Below are 21,219 nucleotides of genomic sequence, written 5' to 3' on the forward strand. Positions count from 1 at the left end.
GATCGCCAAATCCTTATTGTGTACAAAAAGTTACTGGGGTAGGGGAGAGCTACAAAAAACTCTATGCAATCCTCCCCCCAACACACTCTTGCCTTTAAATGGGAAACAGTGAAAATCATCGGGTGGAGGGGAAATGTGTAGAGAAATTGGAACGGAAGCTCAATAAGCTAAGGCTGTCAGATAGATAGATAGATAGATAGAGAGAGAGAGAGAGAGAGAGAGATGATGATTGATTGATTAGACAGATAGATAGATAGAAAGATAGATGATAGATAGATAGATAGATAGATAGATAGATGATAGATAGATAGATAGATAGATAGATAGATAGGTAGATAGATAGATAGATAGATCAGGACCACAGAGTCCCCCCCACCTGCCCCCCCCCCCACAACCTTCTGTCTTGTCAGGATTCAACCTCAGTTCTGCTGCCTTCTCCTCCTCCCTCCCTCCAGGAACTGCATTTCAAGAACCGCTACTGGCACGAGAACTGCTTCCACTGCTTTAAGTGCTCTGTGTCTCTGGTCAATGAGCCCTTCATGCTGAAGGAGCACAACAAAGTGTGGTGCAACAAGTGCACTATGGATCAGGCCCCCCACTGCAAGGGCTGCCAGAAGCCCATCGTGGCAGGTAGGACTCCTCTCGGCTGCCTTGCGCCCCTTTGCTTCTTGCCCCCCTCGATCATGGAGCATTGCCCTGGGACGGCCAGCAGGCTTACGGAACATTTCTCTTACCAAGATACTTACATAACATGAATTCATTTTTAACTTTGCACACAAAACCAGGGCTGTCTTGAGTATGATAATAATAATAATAATAATAATAATAATAAAAATAATAATAATAATAATAATAATAATTATTATTATTATTATTATTATTATTATTATTATTATTATTTATTTCTACCCCGCCCATCTGGCTGATTTCCCCCAGCCACCCTGGGTGGTTCCCAATCAAGTGTAAAAAAACAACACAGCATTAAATATTAAAAACTTCCCTAAACAGGGCTGCCTTCAGATGTCTTTTAAAAATAGGATAGCTGCTACTTTCCTTGACATCTGATGGGAGGGTGTTCCACAGGGTGGGCGCCAATACCGAGAAGCCCTCTGCCTGGTTCCCTGTAACCTCACTTCTCGCAATGAGGGAACCACCAGAAGTCCTTCATGGTGGAGACACTCCTTCAGGTATACAGGACTGAGGCCGTTTAGGGCTTTAAAGGTCAGCTCCAACACTTTGATTTGTGCTCAGAAACGTCCTGGGAGCCAATGCAGATCTCTCAGGACCGGTGTTATGTGGTCCTGGCAGCCGCTCCCAGTCCCCAGTGTAGATGCCGCATTCTGGATTAGTTGTAGTTTCCGGGTCACCTTCAAAGGTAGCCCCACGTAGAGTGCATTGCAGTAGTCCAAGCGGGAGATAACCAGAGCATGCACCACTCTGGCGAGACAGTCCGTGGGCAGGGAGGGTCTCAGCCTGCGTACCAGATGGAGCTGGTAGACAGCTGCCCCGGACACAGAATTGACCTGCGCCTCCATGGACAGCTGCGAGTCCAAAATGACTCCCAGGCTGCGCACCTGGTCCTTCAGGGGCACAGTTACCCCATTCAGGACCAGGGAGTCCTCCACACCAGCCCACCCCCTGTCCCCCAACAACAGTGCTTCTGTCTTGTCAGGATTCAACCTCAATCTGTTAGCCGCCATCCATCCTCCAACCGCCTCCAGACACTCACACAGGACCTTCACCGCCTTCACTGGTTCTGATTTGAAAGAGAGGTAGAGCTGGGTATCATCCGCATATTGATGGACACCCAGTCCCAGCCCCCTGATGATCTCTCCCAGCGGCTGCATGTAGATGTTAAACAGCAGAGGATGGAACCCTGATGCACCCCACAAGTGAGAGCCCTGGGGTCTGAACACTCATCCCCCATCACAACTTTCTGGACAAAAGTTAGTTTAGCCCTTCGCACATGCGCCGCTGGGGTGCAAAAACCTGCCCAGCGCCCCCAAAATTTAGTTAATTTTGCATGCACGGCACCACGGAGAATGACAAGTGCCACCGTAGAGTCGGACAAGCGTCACCATTGCGAATGACAAGCACCACAGCTTTGGTAAATGAGCACACAAAATCGAAAGTCCTCGAGTGAAACAGTAGATCTACATTTTGGGAATACCTAGGTATAGATGTCTTTTGTTTTTCTAGCTCTGGCATAGGCAAACTCGGCTCTCCAGATGTTTGGGGACTACAACTCCCATCATCCCTGTCCACTGGTCCTGTTAGCTAGGGATGATGGGAGTTGTAGTCCCCAAACAGCTGGAGGACCAAGTTTGCCGACACCTGTTCTAGCTTTATTAAAAATTATCGTATTTCCCCGTTTATAGGACTAGGTTCCCCCCCTAAAAAATAATGTCAAAAATGAGACGGTGTCTTATACACGGATCCATCTCACCCCCCTTGTTTTCTTCAATCTGAGTCCCCCCCAAATAGAGGGCATCTTATGCATGGGGCCGTCTTATAGACGGGGAAATACAGTATTTATTATTTCATAACACGTAGATAGTTAAGAGCTGAGGCAGCTCTTAACAAAGCCAGATGGCAAGAACCATATAATCAAAACCAGAAATCAGGTAGCTATTGTGAAAATAGGTATTCTTCATTGTCTGTTGGAATAGAGTTTTTGGCGGGTATTTAAAAGTGGAAACAGAGGGTTCCCACTGAATCTCTGGTAGCAGAATATTCTGCAATAATGGTTTGTTTCCTTTTCATTGTCAAATGAACATTCAGGCATCATTGCTTGCAGGACCTGGAGGAGCACACAAGCATTTTTACAACCCCACCCCACTATATTCAGTGTAATTCAGTGTATATTCAGTGTATATTCAGTCCACTATATTCAGTGTATATTCAGTCCAAGAGATTTATTACTATTATTATTATTATTAATTTTCATCATTATTTCATTTCATTCTTATGCAGAATATGCAGTGTCAGTTATGACATTGATAAAATCCCCATTTCCTCTTTCATTCTGTTTCTGTGACTTTCCTCCGCCACAACACAAGAGTCTTTCATATATTTTGAACTTGTCATTGTATGTGTGTGTGTCAAGCTTTTTTGAGGGAGGAGGAAAGCCCAGTTGAAAGGGGGGGGGTTAAAGTCACTCAAAAAAAGATCGCTATGGATCAAAACAGTAGCACAGAGAAAACTCCGTCTTCCCTTCCAGAGATTATACAACAACAGAGGGCGGGGTGAGGGGGCATGGCAGGAGTCAGTTTCAGCAATGAGCCAGACATCAACTGCTATCTACCAAAACCTAAAACTTGTCATTGTATGTGTGTGTGTCAAGCTTTTTTGAGGGAGGAGGAAAGCCCAGTTGAAAGGGGGGGGGGGTTAAAGTCACTCAAAAAAAGATCGCTATGGATCAAAACAGTAGCACAGAGAAAACTCCGTCTTCCCTTCCAGAGATTATACAACAACAGAGGGCGGGGTGAGGGGGCATGGCAGGAGTCAGTTTCAGCAATGAGCCAGACATCAACTGCTATCTACCAAAACCTCACAGGGATCTACCAGTAGATCACAATCGACCTGTTGGACATCCCTGCCCTATCCTGTCAGGGAACTGCCATCAGAGCGAGAAACGGGGGCAGGGCTACCCAGCGATGCCGGAGAGGGGACGAGCAGGGGGGAAGGATTTCAGCGTAACACCCATAGAGAAGAGAGGGAGATGGAGGAATTGGTGACAGGGCTCCAAGACCCTTCCCCCGACGATAGTGGAGAGAGTGCTGGGACGCCCCTGCCTTCCCCTTACTTTCGCAGACGCGTTCCGCGCAGAGAACATAGGAGGAGACTCGGGGTCAAACAACTTTTATGTTGGAAGAGGTTCAAGAGACGCCCACTCTTGGATTCTGCAAGTGACTAACAGGTCACGGAGGGCGAGCTCCGACCCTAAGCATGGTTGGGGCAAGCAAACTAACTGTACTGAAGTAAGGTTACGCACAAGTAACCCCTCACAACCATTACAGCAATCCGAGAGAGTCCCTGCTGTTACTTGTGCGCAAGCAGTGGAAACATGAGCCAGACTGGAGGCGCCGGGGCAGCGGAGCCAGCTGCGGGGGCGCAGGACCTACTAAAGAGGAACCAGGAGCTGGAACGGCATGTAGCACTGCTGATGGCGCGGCTGGACGAGAGGCGCACCCAGGACGCGCAGGTTAGACCCACCCCAGTGGCAAAGAAGGTGCCAGGACTAGTACACAAATTTGGGGGGGAGCCCCAGAAATATAATGGATTCCGAACAGAAATAGAGTACGCCTTGCAGCTGCAGCATGATGACTTTGCTGACGAGGCAGTGCAGGTGGCGTATATCGTGGGGCACCTTGAGGGCAGCGCGAGGGGATGGGTTAGACCCCTAATGGCCTCGCAGGACCCCGCCATGAAGGACGTTCGGAAGTTTCTTCAGGCAATGGACGCAATGTATTCTAGCCAAGTGGGGGAGAGCGTGAGCCAAAGGGAGCTGCTGAGATGCAAGCAGGGGGAACTTTCCGTGAGAGACTACTGGTCCCGCTTTGCGATGCTAATACACTGGCTCAAATGGGATCTAGATAGCCCTCCCGTACGGATGCTGTTTGAGGAGGGGTTGTCCCCAGCCGTTAAAGATGAGCTCTCCCGCGCGCCCCGCCCTGAGACTATGGATCAGCTGATAAAAGCAGCGCTGGCGATAGGCGCTCGCCAGGAAGCGCGCACTTTGGAAAGGCGGGAAGGGAGAGGAGAGCGTTGCCCTGACTACCGCATTCCAGAGATGCCTAAGCTGCCTGCTGATGACGTAGTGCCAATGGAAATCGATGGAGCGCGGGCGCGCGAGGTTTCTGGCGCCAACCAAGGAGGCAAAAGGGAGGGAAAGGCTGGGAAAAGCACCAAGAAGTGTTTCCTCTGCCAACAGCCAGGACACTTTGCCAGGGTCTGTCCTCAAAGAAAGGCTTGGCAAGGGATGGTGGGAGCCGCTGGAAGCGAGGAGGAGGGGGCAGAGGAAAAGGTGCAGGGAAACGCCAGCGCTTGACTGCCCACAGGGGGGCGCAGCAGCCAAGTGAACAGATAACAGAAGTGCCCCAACCGGACCCACCCAAGGTTTCTATAGCGATAGAGGTGGTGCTAGAACTCCCAAATGGACACCCAGTCAAGGTGAAAGCAATGCTGGACTCAGGCAGCTCCTGTAATTTTTTTAGTAAGGAGTTTGCATTGGAGCACCAGATCCTCCTGCTGCCACTTGATTTCCCGCTCCAAGTGACCACGATAGATGGCAGGGAGCTGCTGGGAGGGTGTGATGGCCTGGGATTCTGATTCAGAGGACGAACCGGAGGAATCCCATGCCTGCACAGGAGTCCCCGCCTCCAGGGCCGGCTGAACTGGGGCAAGGCCTAGATGCTGAAGAGCCTGCACCTGTGGCAGAGCACCAGGAGCTGGCCCCAGGTGAAACCCTTCTGGCCCCAGAGGGGCTTGAGGACTCAGTGGCTACAGGTGAGCCTCCTCCAGGGCTCAGTAACCCTTCGGCCTCTCCTGAACTGCAGAGGCTTAGGGCAGAGAGGCGAAGGGAACTGGTTGCTCCCAGGAGGAGTGCTCGCCTTAAGGTCAGAGGAGGCGGGGCTCCTGGGGGCCGGGACCGCCCCTGGCCTTAGAAGAGGATAAAAGCCCAGTCAGCCCGGCCCCAGGTTGCGGGAGCAACGTCGTTGTTGGCTTCGGACCTTCCTGTGTTCCTGATCCCTGCTCGGCCTCCTGTTCCTGACCATCCGGTGCTCCTGTTCCCTGCTCGGCCTCCTGTTCCTGACCATCCGGTGCTCCTGTTCCCTGCCCGGCCTCCTGTTCCTGACCATCCGGTGCTCCTGTTCCTTGCTCGGCCTCCTGTTCCTGACCATCCGGTGTTCCTGTTCCCTGCTCGGCCTCCTGTTCCAGCGTTCCTGTTCCCCGCCCGGCTCTCCGCCTCGGACCTCGCCCCTCTTCGTGTGGACTCTGCTTACGCCCACGGTACCTTACCCCCGGGTCCAGCACAGAGGGGAAGTGACACATCAAACCCCACCTATGAGAATGAGTGCATCCAGGCACACAGAGACCATTGCCTTTCACGTGGCCACACTGGCGGGACCCCCGATAATACTGGGCATGAGCTGGCTAGTGCTACATGATCCAGTGGTGGCCTGGCACCAACGGACAGTCACCTTCGGGTCAGCACACTGTTTGGAACACTGTCTAGGGGGGGTGAAACCCAGGGTGAGGTTGGCCAGAGTGGCAGCAACTACACTGAAGCAGAGAGCGGACGTGCCGCCACAGTACGCGGATTTACAGGAAGTCTTCAGCGAGAGGGAAGCGGACAAGCTGCAGCCACATAGGCCCTTCGACTGCCAGATCAACCTGCTCCCTGGGGCGCAGCTACCGGTGGGTAAGCTGTATGCCATGTCGGACAGAGAGATGCAGGAGTTGCGAGACTTTATTGACAAGAACCTTAAGAGGGGGTTCATAAGGGAATCTAAGGCAGTGGGGGGCAGCCCTGTGTTTTTTGTGGACAAGAAAAACACGGATCAGCCGAGGCTGGTAGTGGACTTTCGAAAATTAAACCTTGTATCGGAACCCGTGACCTTCCCAATGCCCAGAATTGATGATATTCTGACTAGGGTGAGGAAGGGCAAGATCTTCACCAAGCTGGACCTCCAGGGAGCATACAATCTGATTAGAATAAGGAAGGGGGACGAATGGAAAACCACCATGTTCACCCCCCTAGGGGCCTTTGAGTACCTAGTCATGCCATTTGGATTACAATCGGGCTCAGCCTGTTTTCAAAGCTTCATGCACCATGTGCTGGGACCCCTGCTGTACAAAAACTGTGTAGCATTTCTGGACGACGTACTGATCTATTCGGACAATGAAAAGCAGCATGTCCAGGACGTCAGGGAAGTGCTGAAGAGGCTACTAGAGCACCAATTGTGGGTCAAGCTGGAAAAGTGCCAATTTCACGCCAGTGAGGTGGAATTCCTGGGATACAAGTTGTCGGACAAAGGACTTGCCATGGACCCTGGCAAGGTGCAGGCAGTGCTGGAATGGAAGGCCCCTAAGACCCGGAAGGATGTGCAGAGGTTCCTCGGGTTCAGCAACTTCTACGGGAAGTTCATCAAGAACTTCGCCCACTTGACTGCACCCATCACGGATTATCTCAGTAGCAAGAAGAAGTTCGTCTGGACGGAAAGTGCCCAAAGGTCCTTCGAAAAACTAAAGAAGGCGTTCGCCTCGGAGGAACAGCTCCTGCACGTGGAACTGCAGAAGCCGATGAGGCTGGAGACCGACGCATCAGACAGAGCTATTGGAGCAGTGTTGCTACAGCCGGGACGGAGCCAACACACCTGGAGGCCGTGCGCCTTCTTCTCACGGAAACTGAACAAATCGGAGCATAACTACACGGTGTATGATCGCGAACTGTTAGCTATTTATGCAGCGTTTCGACAGTGGAGACATCTCCTAATAGGGGCACAGCACAAGATTCAGGTTTGCACGGATCATAAGAACCTGGAATACAGTGGTGCCTCGCAAGACGAAATTAATTCGTTCCGCAAGTCTTTTCGTCTTGCGAGTTTTTCGTCTTGCGAAGCACGGTTTCCCATAGGAATGCATTAAAAATCAATTAATGCGTTCCTATGGAAACCGCCTTCAGACCAGGTCCGGGGACAGTCTGTCCCCCGACCTCTTCTGAAGGCCGGCGGGGGGCGAAAGTCTTTGTTTCCCCCCCGCCTGCCTTCCCAGGACAGCGGAGACTTCTCCGCTGTCCCGGGGCGATCTTAAAATGCTGGCAGGCGGCCAGGAGGAATTCTCTGCTGTCCCGGGGCAATTTAAAAGCCCCCGGGAAGGCAGGCAGGGGGGACAAAGACTTTTGCCCCCTGCCCGCCTTCAGAAGAGGTCGGGGGACAGACTGTCCCCGGACCTGGTCTGAAGGCGGTTTCCATAGGAACGCATTAATTGATTTTTAATGCATTCCTATGGGAAACCGTGCTTCGCAAGACGAAAAACTCGCAAGACGAAAAGACTTGCGGAACGAATTAATTTCGTCTTGCTACAAGTCTTTGTCTTTGTCCCCCCTGCCTGCCTTCTCGGGAGAGCGGAGAAACGCAGCGCTGCGTTTCTCCGCTTTCCCGGGAAGGCAGGCATGGGGGAGCAAAGAGTTTTGCCCCCCGCCTGCCTTCAGAAGAGGTCCAGGACCTCTTCTGAAGGCGGGCGGGGGGCAAAAGTCTTTGCTCCCCCCCGCCTGCCTTCAAAAGCCATCCGGGATAGCGGGAAGCGCTTCCCTGCTATCCCGGACTGCTTTTAAAATGCTGGCGGTGGGGAGCAAAGCCTTTCGGCCCCCGCCGGCCTTCCTGGACCTCTTCTGAAGGCCGGAGGGGGGGGAGTCTTTGCTCCCCACGCTAGCATTTAAAAGAGGTCCCCGGAGATTTCCCTATGGGCTTTCTTCTTGCGAAGCAAGCCCATAGGGAAATTCGTTTTGCGAAGCGCCTCCAAAACGGAAAACCCTTTCGTCTAGCGGGTTTTTCGTCTTGCGAGGCGTTCGTCTTGCGGGGCACCACTGTATTGGAGAACAGCTCGAGTGCTCAACCAGAGACAGATTCGATGGGCACAGGAGTTCTCCAAGTTCAACTTTGAGATCAAGTACGTGCCGGGGGAAGAGAACGTGAGGGCAGACGCGCTTTCACAGAAGCCCGAGTATACGGAAGGAGAAGGACCGCCGGAAGCTTGACATGTGTTCCCTGAGGAACGATGGGTTTGCGGGGGAGCGTTGGTTGGGAAACGAGAACTAACCGAGCTGATTCGCCAGAACGAATTCGCCCAAACCAGAATCAGGGAACTCAGGGGAACGGGGGGAGATCAGGGAGGCTTTGAGGAGAGGGAAGGACTGCTGTATTACAGGGGAGCAATGTATGTGCCCGGGGAAGCCCTACGAGAAAGGGTTCTCAGACAGCTTCATGACAACCCAACAGCAGGGCACTTTGGGCAACACAAAACCATGTTACTGGTTACGAGGCAATTCTAGTGGCCAAGGGTGAGGGAAGATGTACGAGAGTATGTACGGGGGTGTGACCGCTGCCAACGGGCCAAGGGAGAGAGGGCGGCCCCGGCGGGGTTACTGGAGCCCTTACCCACACCGGGAAGACCATGGGGGGGGGAGGTGTCCATCGATTTCATGACCGATTTAACCAAATCTAGAGGGAAGACAGCAGTCATGGTAGTAGTAGATCTGCTAACCAAAATGTGCCATTTTATAGCGTGCTCACATGCAGTAACGGCCAAGGAAACCGCCCGGTTGTTTGTGGATCACATCTTCAGGTTGCATGGGGCTCCGACGAGGGTTATCTCCGACCGGGGGAAACAATTTACCTCAAGGTTCTGGAGGAAAGTCATGAGCTTATTGCAGGTGGAAGTGGGATTCTCGACGGCGAGACACCCGGAGACCAACGGGCAAGCAGAGAGGGCGAACAGCATTTTACAGCAATATCTACAATGCTACGTCAACGAGAGACAGAACGATTGGGTAGAGAAGCTAGCACTAGCGGAGTTTGCGTATAACAACACTGAGCATGTGTCCACGGGGATGAGCCCGTTCATGGCTAATTATGGGTTGCACCCCAGGGCTTTTCCTGGGAGAGGGGAGGAAGGGTGGAGCGTGCCCGCCGCAGAGCAGTTTGTGGAAGAAATGGAAGCTCTGCACCAGCAGCTTAAGATGAACCTGGATAGGGCCAAGGAAGTGTACAAGAGACAAGCAGACAAACGTCGCCGGGAAGGGGAGACCATTAGGGTGGGGGACCGGGTGTGGTTATCCACACAAGGCTTACCCTTCAAGGGCGGGTGTAAGAAACTGAGGCCAAAACGGCTGGGACCATTTGAGGTGACCCACCAAGTGAACCCGGTGGCGTTCCGGCTCAAGTTGCCAGACAGCATGAAGATCCACCCGGTATTTCATAGGTCGCTGCTCTCACTGTACAGAGGGGAGCGGAGGGTCCGGGAGGCAGGAGGGGAAGGGCTCACCCACCCACTAATGGAAGAGAGGGAACGCCACCACGAGGTAATGGAGATCCTGGATTCGCGCTGGCGAGGGCGGCAGGTGGAGTACCTAGTGGCTTGGGAGGGGGAACCCGAGTCAGAAAACACGTGGGTGCCTGCAGGGGAAATAGATGGTGGATATCTGGTGGAAGAGTTCCACAACAGGTATCCGAGGAAGCCCAAACCCCTTGAGAGATTCTGGGAGGAGCAATTTGCCACCACCGATGAGGAGGAGGAGGATTTCGTGGGTTTTCCGGCTAACCAGGAGGCAGGAGGAGAATCGTCAGGAGAGGAGGAGTCAGATTGGGAAGTCCCGCCTGTGAGAAATTGGAGCAGGTGGGAAGCGGGGTTTGAGTCCATGGAAGACGACAGCAGCTCCTTTTGGGGGTTCCCGGCATCGTCGGCTGAAGAAGGGGACAAGGTCCCGTCACAGGGTCAGGCTGGGGGTGAAGGGGGTCCTGGGGAGGAGGTGGATGTCAGGGAACTGCCATCAGAGCGAGAAACGGGGGCAGGGCTACCCAGCGATGCCGGAGAGGGGACGAGCGGGGGGAAGGATTTCAGCGTAACACCCATAGAGAAGAGAGGGAGATGGAGGAATTGGTGACAGGGCTCCAAGACCCTTCCCCCGACACTAGTGGAGAGAGCGCTGGGACGCCCCTGCCTTCCCCTTACTTGCGCAGACGCGTTCCGCGCAGAGAACATAGGAGGAGACTCGGGGTCAAACAGCTTTTATGCTGGAAGAGGTTCAAGAGACGCCCACTCTTGGATTCTGCAAGTGGCTAACAGGTCACGGAGGGCGAGCTCCGACCCTGGGCATGGTTGGGGCAAGCAAACTAACTGTACTGAAGTACGGTTACGCACAAGTAACCCCTCACAACCATTACATATCCCTATCTCCTATCCCTAACCCCTATTCCTATCTGTAACTCCTATCTATAACCCCTATCCCTATCCCCTAGTGTCTTGTATTTTTAATATTCAATTGGGAGCTGCCCAGAGTGACTGGGGAAACCCAGCCAGATGGGCGGGGTATAAGTAATAAATTGTTATTGTTATTGTTATTGTTATTGTTATTGTTATTGTTATTGTTATTGTTATTGTTATTGTTATTGTTATTGTTATTGTTATTGTTATTATAGCTGTCAGCTTGCCTTTCTTGAATCACAATTTTCTCAGCGCTATGAATTGCATCAATCTGGCAGTGAGCACCACCTCCTTCCCTCCCTCTCTTTGCAGGCGACCAGAATGTGGAATACAAGAAGACTGCCTGGCACAAGGAGTGCTTCACCTGCAGCCAGTGCAGGCAGGTGATTGGCACCACCAGCTTCTTCCCCGAGGATGATGAGATTTATTGCACCTCCTGCCATGAGCAGAAATTCACCAAGACCTGCATAAAGTGTAAGCAGGTAAGTCAGGCCGACCCCCCCCTCGCTTACCTGGATCCCATTTGGATCCTGGCTTTCCTCCAAAGGGCTTGGAGCTGTGTTCATTATCAGAGTTTCCTCCGCTGGTTCAGAAGGAGGAAGATGTGCCCACTCTCCTTTCGGCGTGGCCTATCTTGGTGCAGTTCTTGAACGGAGGACATATGGTGGAGATAAGGTCAGGGTCAAGGGACCCCTGGATGGTTCAGTCCAGTCCAAGGCGGTGATGGGGTTGCGGCACTCATGGGGTTAGGGATGTTTGGATACTGCCAGGGAGACAAAGGCCATCATGCCTCCACGTCATCTCAGGACGATCCATCAATCTCCCGTAGATACAGTATCAGTCAATTAGAGACACGAGCCTCGGAAATAGCTGTCCACATCTCAGGACTCATGCACACCCTTTTCGCAGACTTCGCACAACGAAAGATGCACTCAGGAGAGCAGCATATTTACAGCTTTATTCATCGGTGGTCAGAACAAAGGAAAAAACATGCCTGCCTGCCTGCTTGTCGAGGCACAGAGAGAGAACAAAAGCTAAATACAAAACAAAGACTTCCTGTGAGTAGGAAATATGCAGGCTGTGACTCACAACAGCCTGTCCCTTTTTTAAGGTGGAAAGGAAATATCCTAACAAGGGATATGGCAGGCATGTCCAACAGGTAGATCGTGATCACTGCCAGTTTTTAACTCTGTGAGCAGATCGCAGTCTCTTGGGAGCTGGCCACCCCTGGGATAGGGGATGGGGATAGGGGTTATAGATAGGGATAGGGATAGGAATGAATAGGGGATAGGGTTAGGGGTTAGGGGTTAGGGGTTAGGGGTTAGGGGTTAGGGGTTAGGGGTTAGGAATAGGAATAATGGGCTAGAGATAGGAGTTAGGGATAGGGATAGGGGATAGGGATACGGCAGGGGTCAGCAAACATTTTCAGCAGGGGACTGGTCCACTGTCCCTCAGACCTTGTGGGGGGTTGGACTAGATTTTGAGAGGGGGGAAATCAATGAATTCCTATGCCCCACAAATAACCCAGAGATGCGTTTTAAATAAAAGCACACATTCTACTCATGTCAAAACACGCTGATTCCTGGACCGTCCGCCAGCCGGATTTAGAAGGCAATGGGCCCTTAGTTTGCCTACCCATGGGATAGGGGAAAGGGATAGGGCAGGCATGTCCAAAATCCGTTTTGGGGGCCTAATCTGACCAGCCGGTCAATTTAATCTGGCCCGCATGGCAGTATATCTCCTGGGGTAAAATCCTAAAAAAAGCTCAGCAACTTCAATCCTAAAAAAAAATCGTGATTTAAATCATGACTGACTAGTGATTTAAATCACTAGTCAGTCAGACTTTATTTAAATCCTTTTTTTACATAAAGGTTTGACCTTGCTGGCATCCTCTTAATATTTACAAGCGAAGGAAGGTTTCCTTTTTGGAATAATAATTTTTCAGAGTAGTTTTTACAGTTAAATAAAAAATGACTGATTTGGGGGGGGGGCTGCTTGGGGTGCCTTGGAAGATGGCCGACAATACCATCTCTCCGGCTCACATGGGGTAATTTAGGGGCTGATTATGGGAGTACATCAGCCTCCCGATTTCTTCCCAGGGGATGGGAAGATGCAGCCTCGTCCGCGGCTGCCCATAAATCACCCCCAAGTTCAAAAGAAGGAGGGGGTGGGGGCACTGGACAGAAAGCCCTCGAGTGAGCTCCAGATCTCCCTGATGCTACTTCTGAGAGCGACACTAGTTGCATTACTTAAGATTAACGATTGGATATAAAAAGTAAATGCACATGTTTCGAGCAAAGGAAAGGATATTTTAATTGCTAATTAAGCTAGCCACTGAGAAGTTAAAAGCGACGGGAATGAACTGAACAGAAGATTACCTCTAAGAATTACAGCTATGTTGGTATGTGGAAACGGAACGGAAAGGGGGGGGAGCTTCTTCTTTTATTTACGATACTGCCTAACAACCCCTCCCCTAGAAGAACTGTCACACGACTGATAGCAAGTGAGATTGGAAAACAACTGTGTGGAATAGACTGTGTGGAAACAAAAATATTAACTAAAGGCTTTGCTTTTTAGAAGATATGGAAAGAAAATGAAAGGCTCTCTGATGACACACTTAATCGGGATCCGCCATTATGAGACAGACTAAGTTGCGAAATTGATAGTCAGAGGGGGAGGTGAGCCATTGCTTTGTTATCATGTTTGGATTGTGTCTTTGAGTCGACAAACCCTGGAAAGACTGATTTATGGTGCAACTGGTCTGGGAAAATTAATGAGCAGATGCTTAAGACTTTATTACATCGGAACAGACTAAAATGGTGCCTGCCACTCGAACAGGACTGTTGGATCAGCGTGTGGTGATTTAAGGAGAGCCTTACAAAGTTCACACAGAAATATAACAATGTTTGGTTTAACTCGCCTGCGAAAACAACTCAGAGGCTATTAAGAAGAAAAATGATAACAACAAGAAGACTGGAAGATGGGATTTGTGAATATCAAAAGCAGCAGAAATATGAGATGATTGGATCCTTACTGAGCTCGAAACATGGGAACCCCCAACAAAAAATTTAAAATTTGGCAAAATATTCAGATTATGTAATATGTATTGGTATAATTTGGAATAATTAATGTGATATGATTGGATTGTTAAATGGAAAACTTAATAAAATTATTATTAAAAAAATGACTGATTTGGTTCTACTATTAGAAATACATTGACAGATAATGATGACAGATAGATAATACTTTATTCGGCTATAAGCCGATGAGGTTTAATAAGTTAACTGTTTCTATTTGGACAATTTTTCTGCTGTACTTGATTGGAAGGAGAAAAAGAATCATTTCCTTCGTAAACAATTTATTTCACTAAAACAATAACATGATAGTATATGGATCCACGTTTGTTAACTGATGCGGTTAAACGATTTAAACAACAACAACAAACCTTAGACTGAGTTTTAGCACTTAAAAACAAATCCTGATGAATAGCTTTTGGACTATAATGTAACTTAAACAGAAAAGTATATTTAGAAAGATTTTTCCTCCCAAATATTTTATTTTTAAAATCCCGATTTGAATTAAAAAAATAAATAAATCCCATTTAAATCAAAATAAAGACTTGGTGGGGTTTTTAAAGTCATAATTTGAAAAAATTGTAATAATAATTCATAAAGGAAACAATTTATAAGAAGGAAATAAGGAGGCCATGCACAGCATAAAGGAAGTCTTTTATTTTGTCGTTTCTTTTTTTTTTAATAGATATTTATTAAGGTTTTGCAAAACAGAAACATAACTAAAACAGACATACAACAAAAACAGATATATCAAAAAAGAAAAAGAGAAAAAGAAAAAATCCAATTTTTTAACTTCATAACTCTATAACCCTCTTTCCTGACTTCCTCACATCTCCCTTTTTTGTGTTCCCCTTTACTCAACCAAGTTCAGCAAATTCTGACCCTCTTTCAAACCTCATTTATAATTATATGTTTCAACCTATTATATCTCTAATTTTTCTTCTCTTTCCACATCATTTTTTACCTAATCTTTATATCTTAATCCCTTATACCACTTTATATACCTTTGACATAATATTACTCTGGTCTTTCCCACCTTTTCTTTTTAATCATTTTTGCATACTCCTTCTAACCATGTCACTAATGCCATATTACCTTTATATCCAACATCATTTTAACATTCAAACATTTTATAATGCTTCTGTAAATAGTCTTTAAACTTCTTCCAGTCCTCTTCCACTGACTCTTCTCCCAGGTCTCGGATTCTGCCGGTCATTTCTGCCATCTCCATGTAGTCTATCACTTGCATCTGCCATTCTTCCAGGGTGGGCAAATCTTGTGTCTTCCAGTATTTTGCGATGAGTATTCTTGCTGCTGTTGTTGCGTACATAAAGAATGTTCTATCTTTCTTCGGCACCAATTGGCCGACAGCCGACAATGCCCAGGAGAAAGGCCTCTGGTTTCTTAAGAAAGGTATATTTAAATATATTTTTCAGTTCATTATAAATCATTTCCCAGAAAGCCTTAACCTTTGGGCACGTCCACCAAAGGTGGAAGAATGTTCCCTCAGTTTCTTTACATTTCCAACATTTGTTATCAGGCAGGTGATAAATTTTTGCAAGCTTGACTGGGGTCATGTACCACCTATAAATCATTTTCATAATATTCTCTTTTAGGGCATTACATGCCATAAATTTCATACCGGTGGTCCACAACTGTTCCCAGTCAGCAAACATAATGTTATGACCAATGTCCTGCGCCCATTTAATCATAGCTGATTTGACCGTTTCATCCTGTGTATTCCATTTTAACAGCAAGTTATACATTCTTGACAGTATCTTGGTTTTCGGTTCTAACAATTCTGTTTCCAATTTTGATTTTTCCACCTGGAAGCCTATTTTTTTATCCAATTTATAGGCCTCTCTAATTTGGTAATAATGCAACCAATCTCGCACTTTATCTTTTAATTTCTCAAAACTCTGCAATTTCAATATATCTCCTTCTTGTTCTAATATCTCCCAATATTTCGGCCACTTGGCCTCCATATTGAGTCTTTTCAGAGCCTTAGCTTCCAAGGGTGACAGCCACCTTGGGGTCTTGCTTTCCAATAAGTCTTTGTATCTTGTCCAGACATTAAACACCGCTCTCCTGACAATATGATTTTTGAATGCTCTGTGGGCTTTAACCTTGTTGTACCATAGATATGCATGCCACCCAAAGGCGTTATTAAAACCTTCTAAATCCAAAATATCAGTGTTCTCAAGAAGCAGCCAATCTTTCAACCAGCAGAATGCTGCTGATTCATAGTAAAGCTTAATGTCTGGCAGGGCAAACCCGCCTCTTTCCTTTGCATCAGTTAGTATTTTAAATTTTATTCTGGGCTTTTTGCCCTGCCAGACAAATTTAGAGATGTCTCTCTGCCACTTCTTGAAACAATCCATCTTGTCCACAATCTGCAAAGTTTGAAACAAAAATAACATTTTTGGCAATACATTCATCTTTATAGCTGCAATTCGACCCAACAAGGAAAGCTTCAATTTTGACCATATTTCTAAATCTTTTTTAACTTCTGACCAACATTTATCATAATTATCTTTAAATAAATTCAAATTTTTCGCAGTCATATTAATCCCTAGGTATTTCACTTTCTTAACCACAATTAAGCCTGTCTCATTCTGAAACCCTTCTTTTTCCATTGATGTTAAATTTTTCTCTAAAACCTTAGTTTTTAGCTTATTTAATCTAAATCCTGCCACATGACCAAATTCTTGAATCAATTCTAAAACCCTTTTCGTACTAGATTCTGGCTCCTGTAATGTCAAAACCAGGTCATCTGCAAAGGCCTTCAATTTATATTGTTTGGCTCCAACCTGAATTCCTTTAATAAACCGATCCCTTCTAATCATGTTCAACAGCACCTCCAGGACCGAAATAAATAATAATGGAGAGATAGGGCAGCCCTGACGTGTTCCTTTTTCTATCTTAAATTCTTCTGTCACCACATTATTAACTATCAATTTTGCTTTTTGTTCTGAATAGATTGCATCTATACCATTTTCAAACCCCTGTCCCACTCCCATTCCTTTAAGATTTTTCTTCATAAAATTCCAAGAAATATTATCAAAGGCCTTCTCCGCATCAATAAAAATTAATACTGCTTTTGTATTAATATTCATTTGCAACAGCTCCAAAATATCAATTATGTTCCTTGTATTGTCAGACAAATGTCTGCCTGGTAGAAAGCCTGCCTGATCCTTATGTATTACTTCAGTTAACACTCTTTTTAATCTTTTTTTTAATATAAATTTTTATTAAGTTTTCTTTTACAAATAGTTTTGACAACCGTGTTCACAAATTTACAATTTTTTAAACTTCCACCAGCATCTCCCTCAATCATCCATTTTTCATATCTTTATGCATTTTCTATGTAATATTGCCGATTTGATATTAACCTTCCGTCTTAGTTCCATTCTTACAATATACCTTGTATTATCACAAAGCCTCTTTAAAACCCACTAGCGTTGTCTGTTCATCACATATAGTTTTCAGATATTCCGTAAACTTTCCCCAGTCCTCAATGAATTTGTGATCTTTCTGATATCTAATTTTTCCAGTCATTTATCCAATTCTGCATAGTCCATAAGTTTCATTCTCCACTCGCTCAAGGGCGGTAATTCCTCTTGTTTCCATTTTTGGGCCATTAGTATTCTTGCCGCTGTAACTGCATATTGAAACAGTTTATAATCACTTCTTTTTATCTCTCTTCCTGTTATTCCTAACAAAAAGGCTTCTGGTTTTTTAACAAACGTATATTTAAACATCTTTTTCAATTCATTATATATCATTTCCCAGAAACCCTTTACCTTCTTACATTCCCACCACATATGGATTAGATTGGATTGATCTTTATTACGGCCATTGGCCCGTCACACGACAGTTTCCCATACCACCATAATGTACTTGAACCTCCAAATTTAATAGTGGGGATACTATCGAATGCTGCCTTTAGGTCAATGAATGCCACACAGAGTTGGCCACCGTTTGGGGTGGAATATTTCCAGGCAGGATGCTGTAAAATTAGAATATGATTAATTGTTGACTGTTTTGGGCGGAATCCAGCTTGTTCGGGCCCAATTAATTTTTTCTCTTCGGACCATTGGATAAGTCTGTTCAGCAGGAAGCGGGCATACAGTTTCCCCACTATTGAGAGCAGACTGATATTTCTGTAATTCCCCGGGTCATCTGGTGAGCCCTTTTTGTGGATTGGTACGATAACAGCGTCCTTCCATACTTCCGGGATCATTCCAGAGTTGTTAACGGCATCAAAGATGGTCGCCAGGACTTTGGCCCACCAGTCCGCGTGGTATTTTATAGCTTCTGCCGGGATCAGGTCTGGCCCAGGTGCTTTCCCTGTTTTGAGTTTAACGATCAAATCATGGATATCTTCCGGATCGGTGGGGGGCCAGAGGGGAAGCTGATCTTGGAATTCATCTCTTGTGTTAGCAATACAGTCAGTTGTGGCAAAGTAATTTTTTAAGTAAGATTCCCAAACCGGGGCAGGAATAATAGTCAAAGGGTATCTTTTAGTTCTTTTATTTACCAGGAGCCAAAATTGTCTGGAGTTTCGTGATGATGAGGCTTCTATAATTGCCCGCCATTGATTCACTTGCCATTCCTGTCTGGCTTCCTTTTGAATTTGCTTGTAGGCCGATTTTGCTTGGAAATATTCTTTTGGCAAGACCGTTGCCCCGGAGGCTTTATACTCTTTGTAGATGTTACCAAGAAGTTGTCTAGCCTGTTTACAAGCACTGTTAAACCACAATGCACCTATCTTCCTTTGTGTTCGGTTTATTTTATGCGTCGGGACAGAGAAAAAAGACGTTAGATCTTCCGACAAATTCGAGAATAGTCTTAGAGTTTGGTCATAATCATAATAATCCTCAATTAAGCCTGAATATGCTTGTTTTAGTCCTTGTTGGAAATATGCTGAGTATTTTTGGGCCTATAGTTCGGACCATTTTACACTTTTGATTTGCAATACTGAGTTCGTAATCAGATGTGTTGGGTGTCTGTCTCCATCTGGGGTCCAGTCTATAGTCATTATGGCGACCAACGGTAGGTGGTCGCTCAGTTGAATATTTTCAACTTTAAAATGGGAAAATTTGGGGAATATGTCATAAGATACTAACATATAATCCAGGACACTGTTTGCAGAGGAGCTTATGTGTGTAAACTCACCCTGTACGTCAGGCGGGCAGTTCCCGTTTAGAATCACTAAGTTTAGACGTAGTACCAATTGGTAAAGAAGGGTTCCTGCTTCATTTACCCTTTTGTCTTTGGAAAGTCTTTGATTATGGAGGGAGAGGTCATTTATGAATTCTGGGGTTATCCACCATTTGGCTTTGATTAAAGACTCCCAGTTTGTTGCAATGCGAGCATTGAAATCCCCTGCTATAACATTGGGTATATTGGGGTATTTGGAGTGACAAAGAGTAAGATGTTCCTCCAAGATTCCCCATTTATTGTATAAATCTGCAATGTTGCCTCCAGGAGGAAGATAAACATTTGTTATAACAAGTTCAAAGTTTTCCCCCGTAACCAGGGCTGTAATTGCAAAGGTGAAAGCATTTACAAGCGTGAGTTTTGCCTGTATTTTCAAGGAAATTGCTATAACTAATCCTCCACTAGGCCGGCCTCCTTTAGTAGACGGGCATGCCGGTAATGATGTAACATCAAAACCATTAATATCTACTCTCCCCTCTTCCCATGTTTCCTGCAAGAGAATTACTTGGTGTGAGTTTATTAGTTTTACAAAGTCCGGGTCAGATTTTTTCCCCTTCCAACCTGCTATGTTCCAGCTTAAAAGGGAGAATGAGGGAAGATTTGACTGAGGTTTGGGTAGTCACAATGGAGAAGGGGGGAACGCTGATCTTGGTGGGTTGTCAAATTTAAAGAAGTCAGTAATTTTCCTTTGACTAATGGTAGATGACTTCTCTCCTTTTGGCGCAGGTGTGATTCTTGAGCTATTGTGAATAGAGATAATATTTGGCGCTTTTGGCTGTTGGGCCCAACTAGGCTCTGAAGAGGCTCCTGCCAAGTCCGCTGGAGCCGTCCTCTTTGGGGATCTAACCGATCCACTTGTGATCATTTGGTTTATATGTCCTGCTGGGTCTTCAGTCCACTCTGTGGTGACTCTCGACACTGTGGTGTCTTCCTCACATGATTGTTGGATTTTTGGTGGAGAAGCCTGACTTGAGGTGGCCACTACCGTCTCAGGACGTGGATGGTCTTCGATGTATGTTGATTCCAAGTCCGGCATGGAGGGGTGAAGGGACAACGATTTATCCAGGGGGGTGTTATCCTGAGTTCCATTCTTTGATCGGTTAATCACGGAGGGAACAGATAAGTCTATTAAAAGCAGGGATGAGTTACCAGCGTGAAGGGGAGGAGAAGAGTCTGCCTCCAGCAGTGGGACCTTCCCATCTACTGCAGAAGGCACCTTATATGCTGGGTTTTGGGGAATTGTTGTTTCCACCTCCATGGGGCATGGCACCGCTAAATTAGAGTGGGTATCATTCGTAGGAACTCCGTTGCAGGCGATCCTTAGGAGCTGAAGTTTAAGTAAATCCAGCCTATTTATAATTTCTTGTTTTTCCATCACTGGTAACTCTCCAAAGGAGGCGATAAGCTCTCTTTCCTCCTGGGGTGTCAAAGAGTTACTGGCACACTCGTAGTGTTTAGTTGTAGGAGTGGAGGTACTGAGGCATCTAATCATAAGCCTGCATTTTTATCAAAGCTTATATGTTTGATCAGGGCTTGTATTTTAAAATGAGCTTAAAGATTTTCAAATGTTTCATGCCAGGCAGAAGTCCAGCTGCCTAAGAACCTTGGCAATGTTTTTCCTCCTAGACAAGGGGGCCCCCTGATTTATAGCAGAAAACAATTCTCAAAGTCGTAAAAAGGGAATTACAGGCTGAGAGCAGGACACTGACCTTGCATGTTACAGAGTACAATTAAGTTGTAAGAGTGGTCAAAATTAAGAGTGGGTAAATAGTAAAATAACACCATGTGCCTCCCATTAAACTTGAGCCATATTTTCCTAAGGTTGAAAGGTCAAGAGCAAATTGAAAAGCAACTGGTCTGGCTGGCAGAAAGGAAGGATTTTGGGAAGTCTTTTCTAAAGTTGCTTCTTTCTTAAACTGAGATCCTTTTAAGATTT

The 21,219-nt window shown here is 46.8% G+C and overlaps 1 protein-coding gene and 1 long non-coding RNA gene across 2 annotated transcripts in view; one reads left to right on the forward strand and one right to left on the reverse strand.

Annotated features, from left to right (window-relative positions):
• The window catches only part of LOC310835995, a 280,516-nt gene that overhangs the window by 188,175 nt on the left and 71,122 nt on the right, over nucleotides 1-21,219 (reverse strand). The window lies entirely within an intron of this gene.
• Nucleotides 1-21,219, forward strand: part of LOC310835983 (four and a half LIM domains protein 1-like) — a 60,738-nt gene that overhangs the window by 23,088 nt on the left and 16,431 nt on the right. Inside the window, exons 3-4 of the mRNA XM_083720954.1 lie at nucleotides 456-630; nucleotides 11,299-11,468. Coding sequence (XP_083577080.1) covers nucleotides 456-630; nucleotides 11,299-11,468 — 345 coding nt within the window. The remainder of the gene's footprint in view (nucleotides 1-455; nucleotides 631-11,298; nucleotides 11,469-21,219) is intronic.

This window comes from Podarcis gaigeae (assembly GCF_964106915.1).
Source record: "Podarcis gaigeae genome assembly, chromosome: W".
NCBI classification, from domain to species: Eukaryota; Metazoa; Chordata; class Lepidosauria; order Squamata; family Lacertidae; genus Podarcis; species Podarcis gaigeae.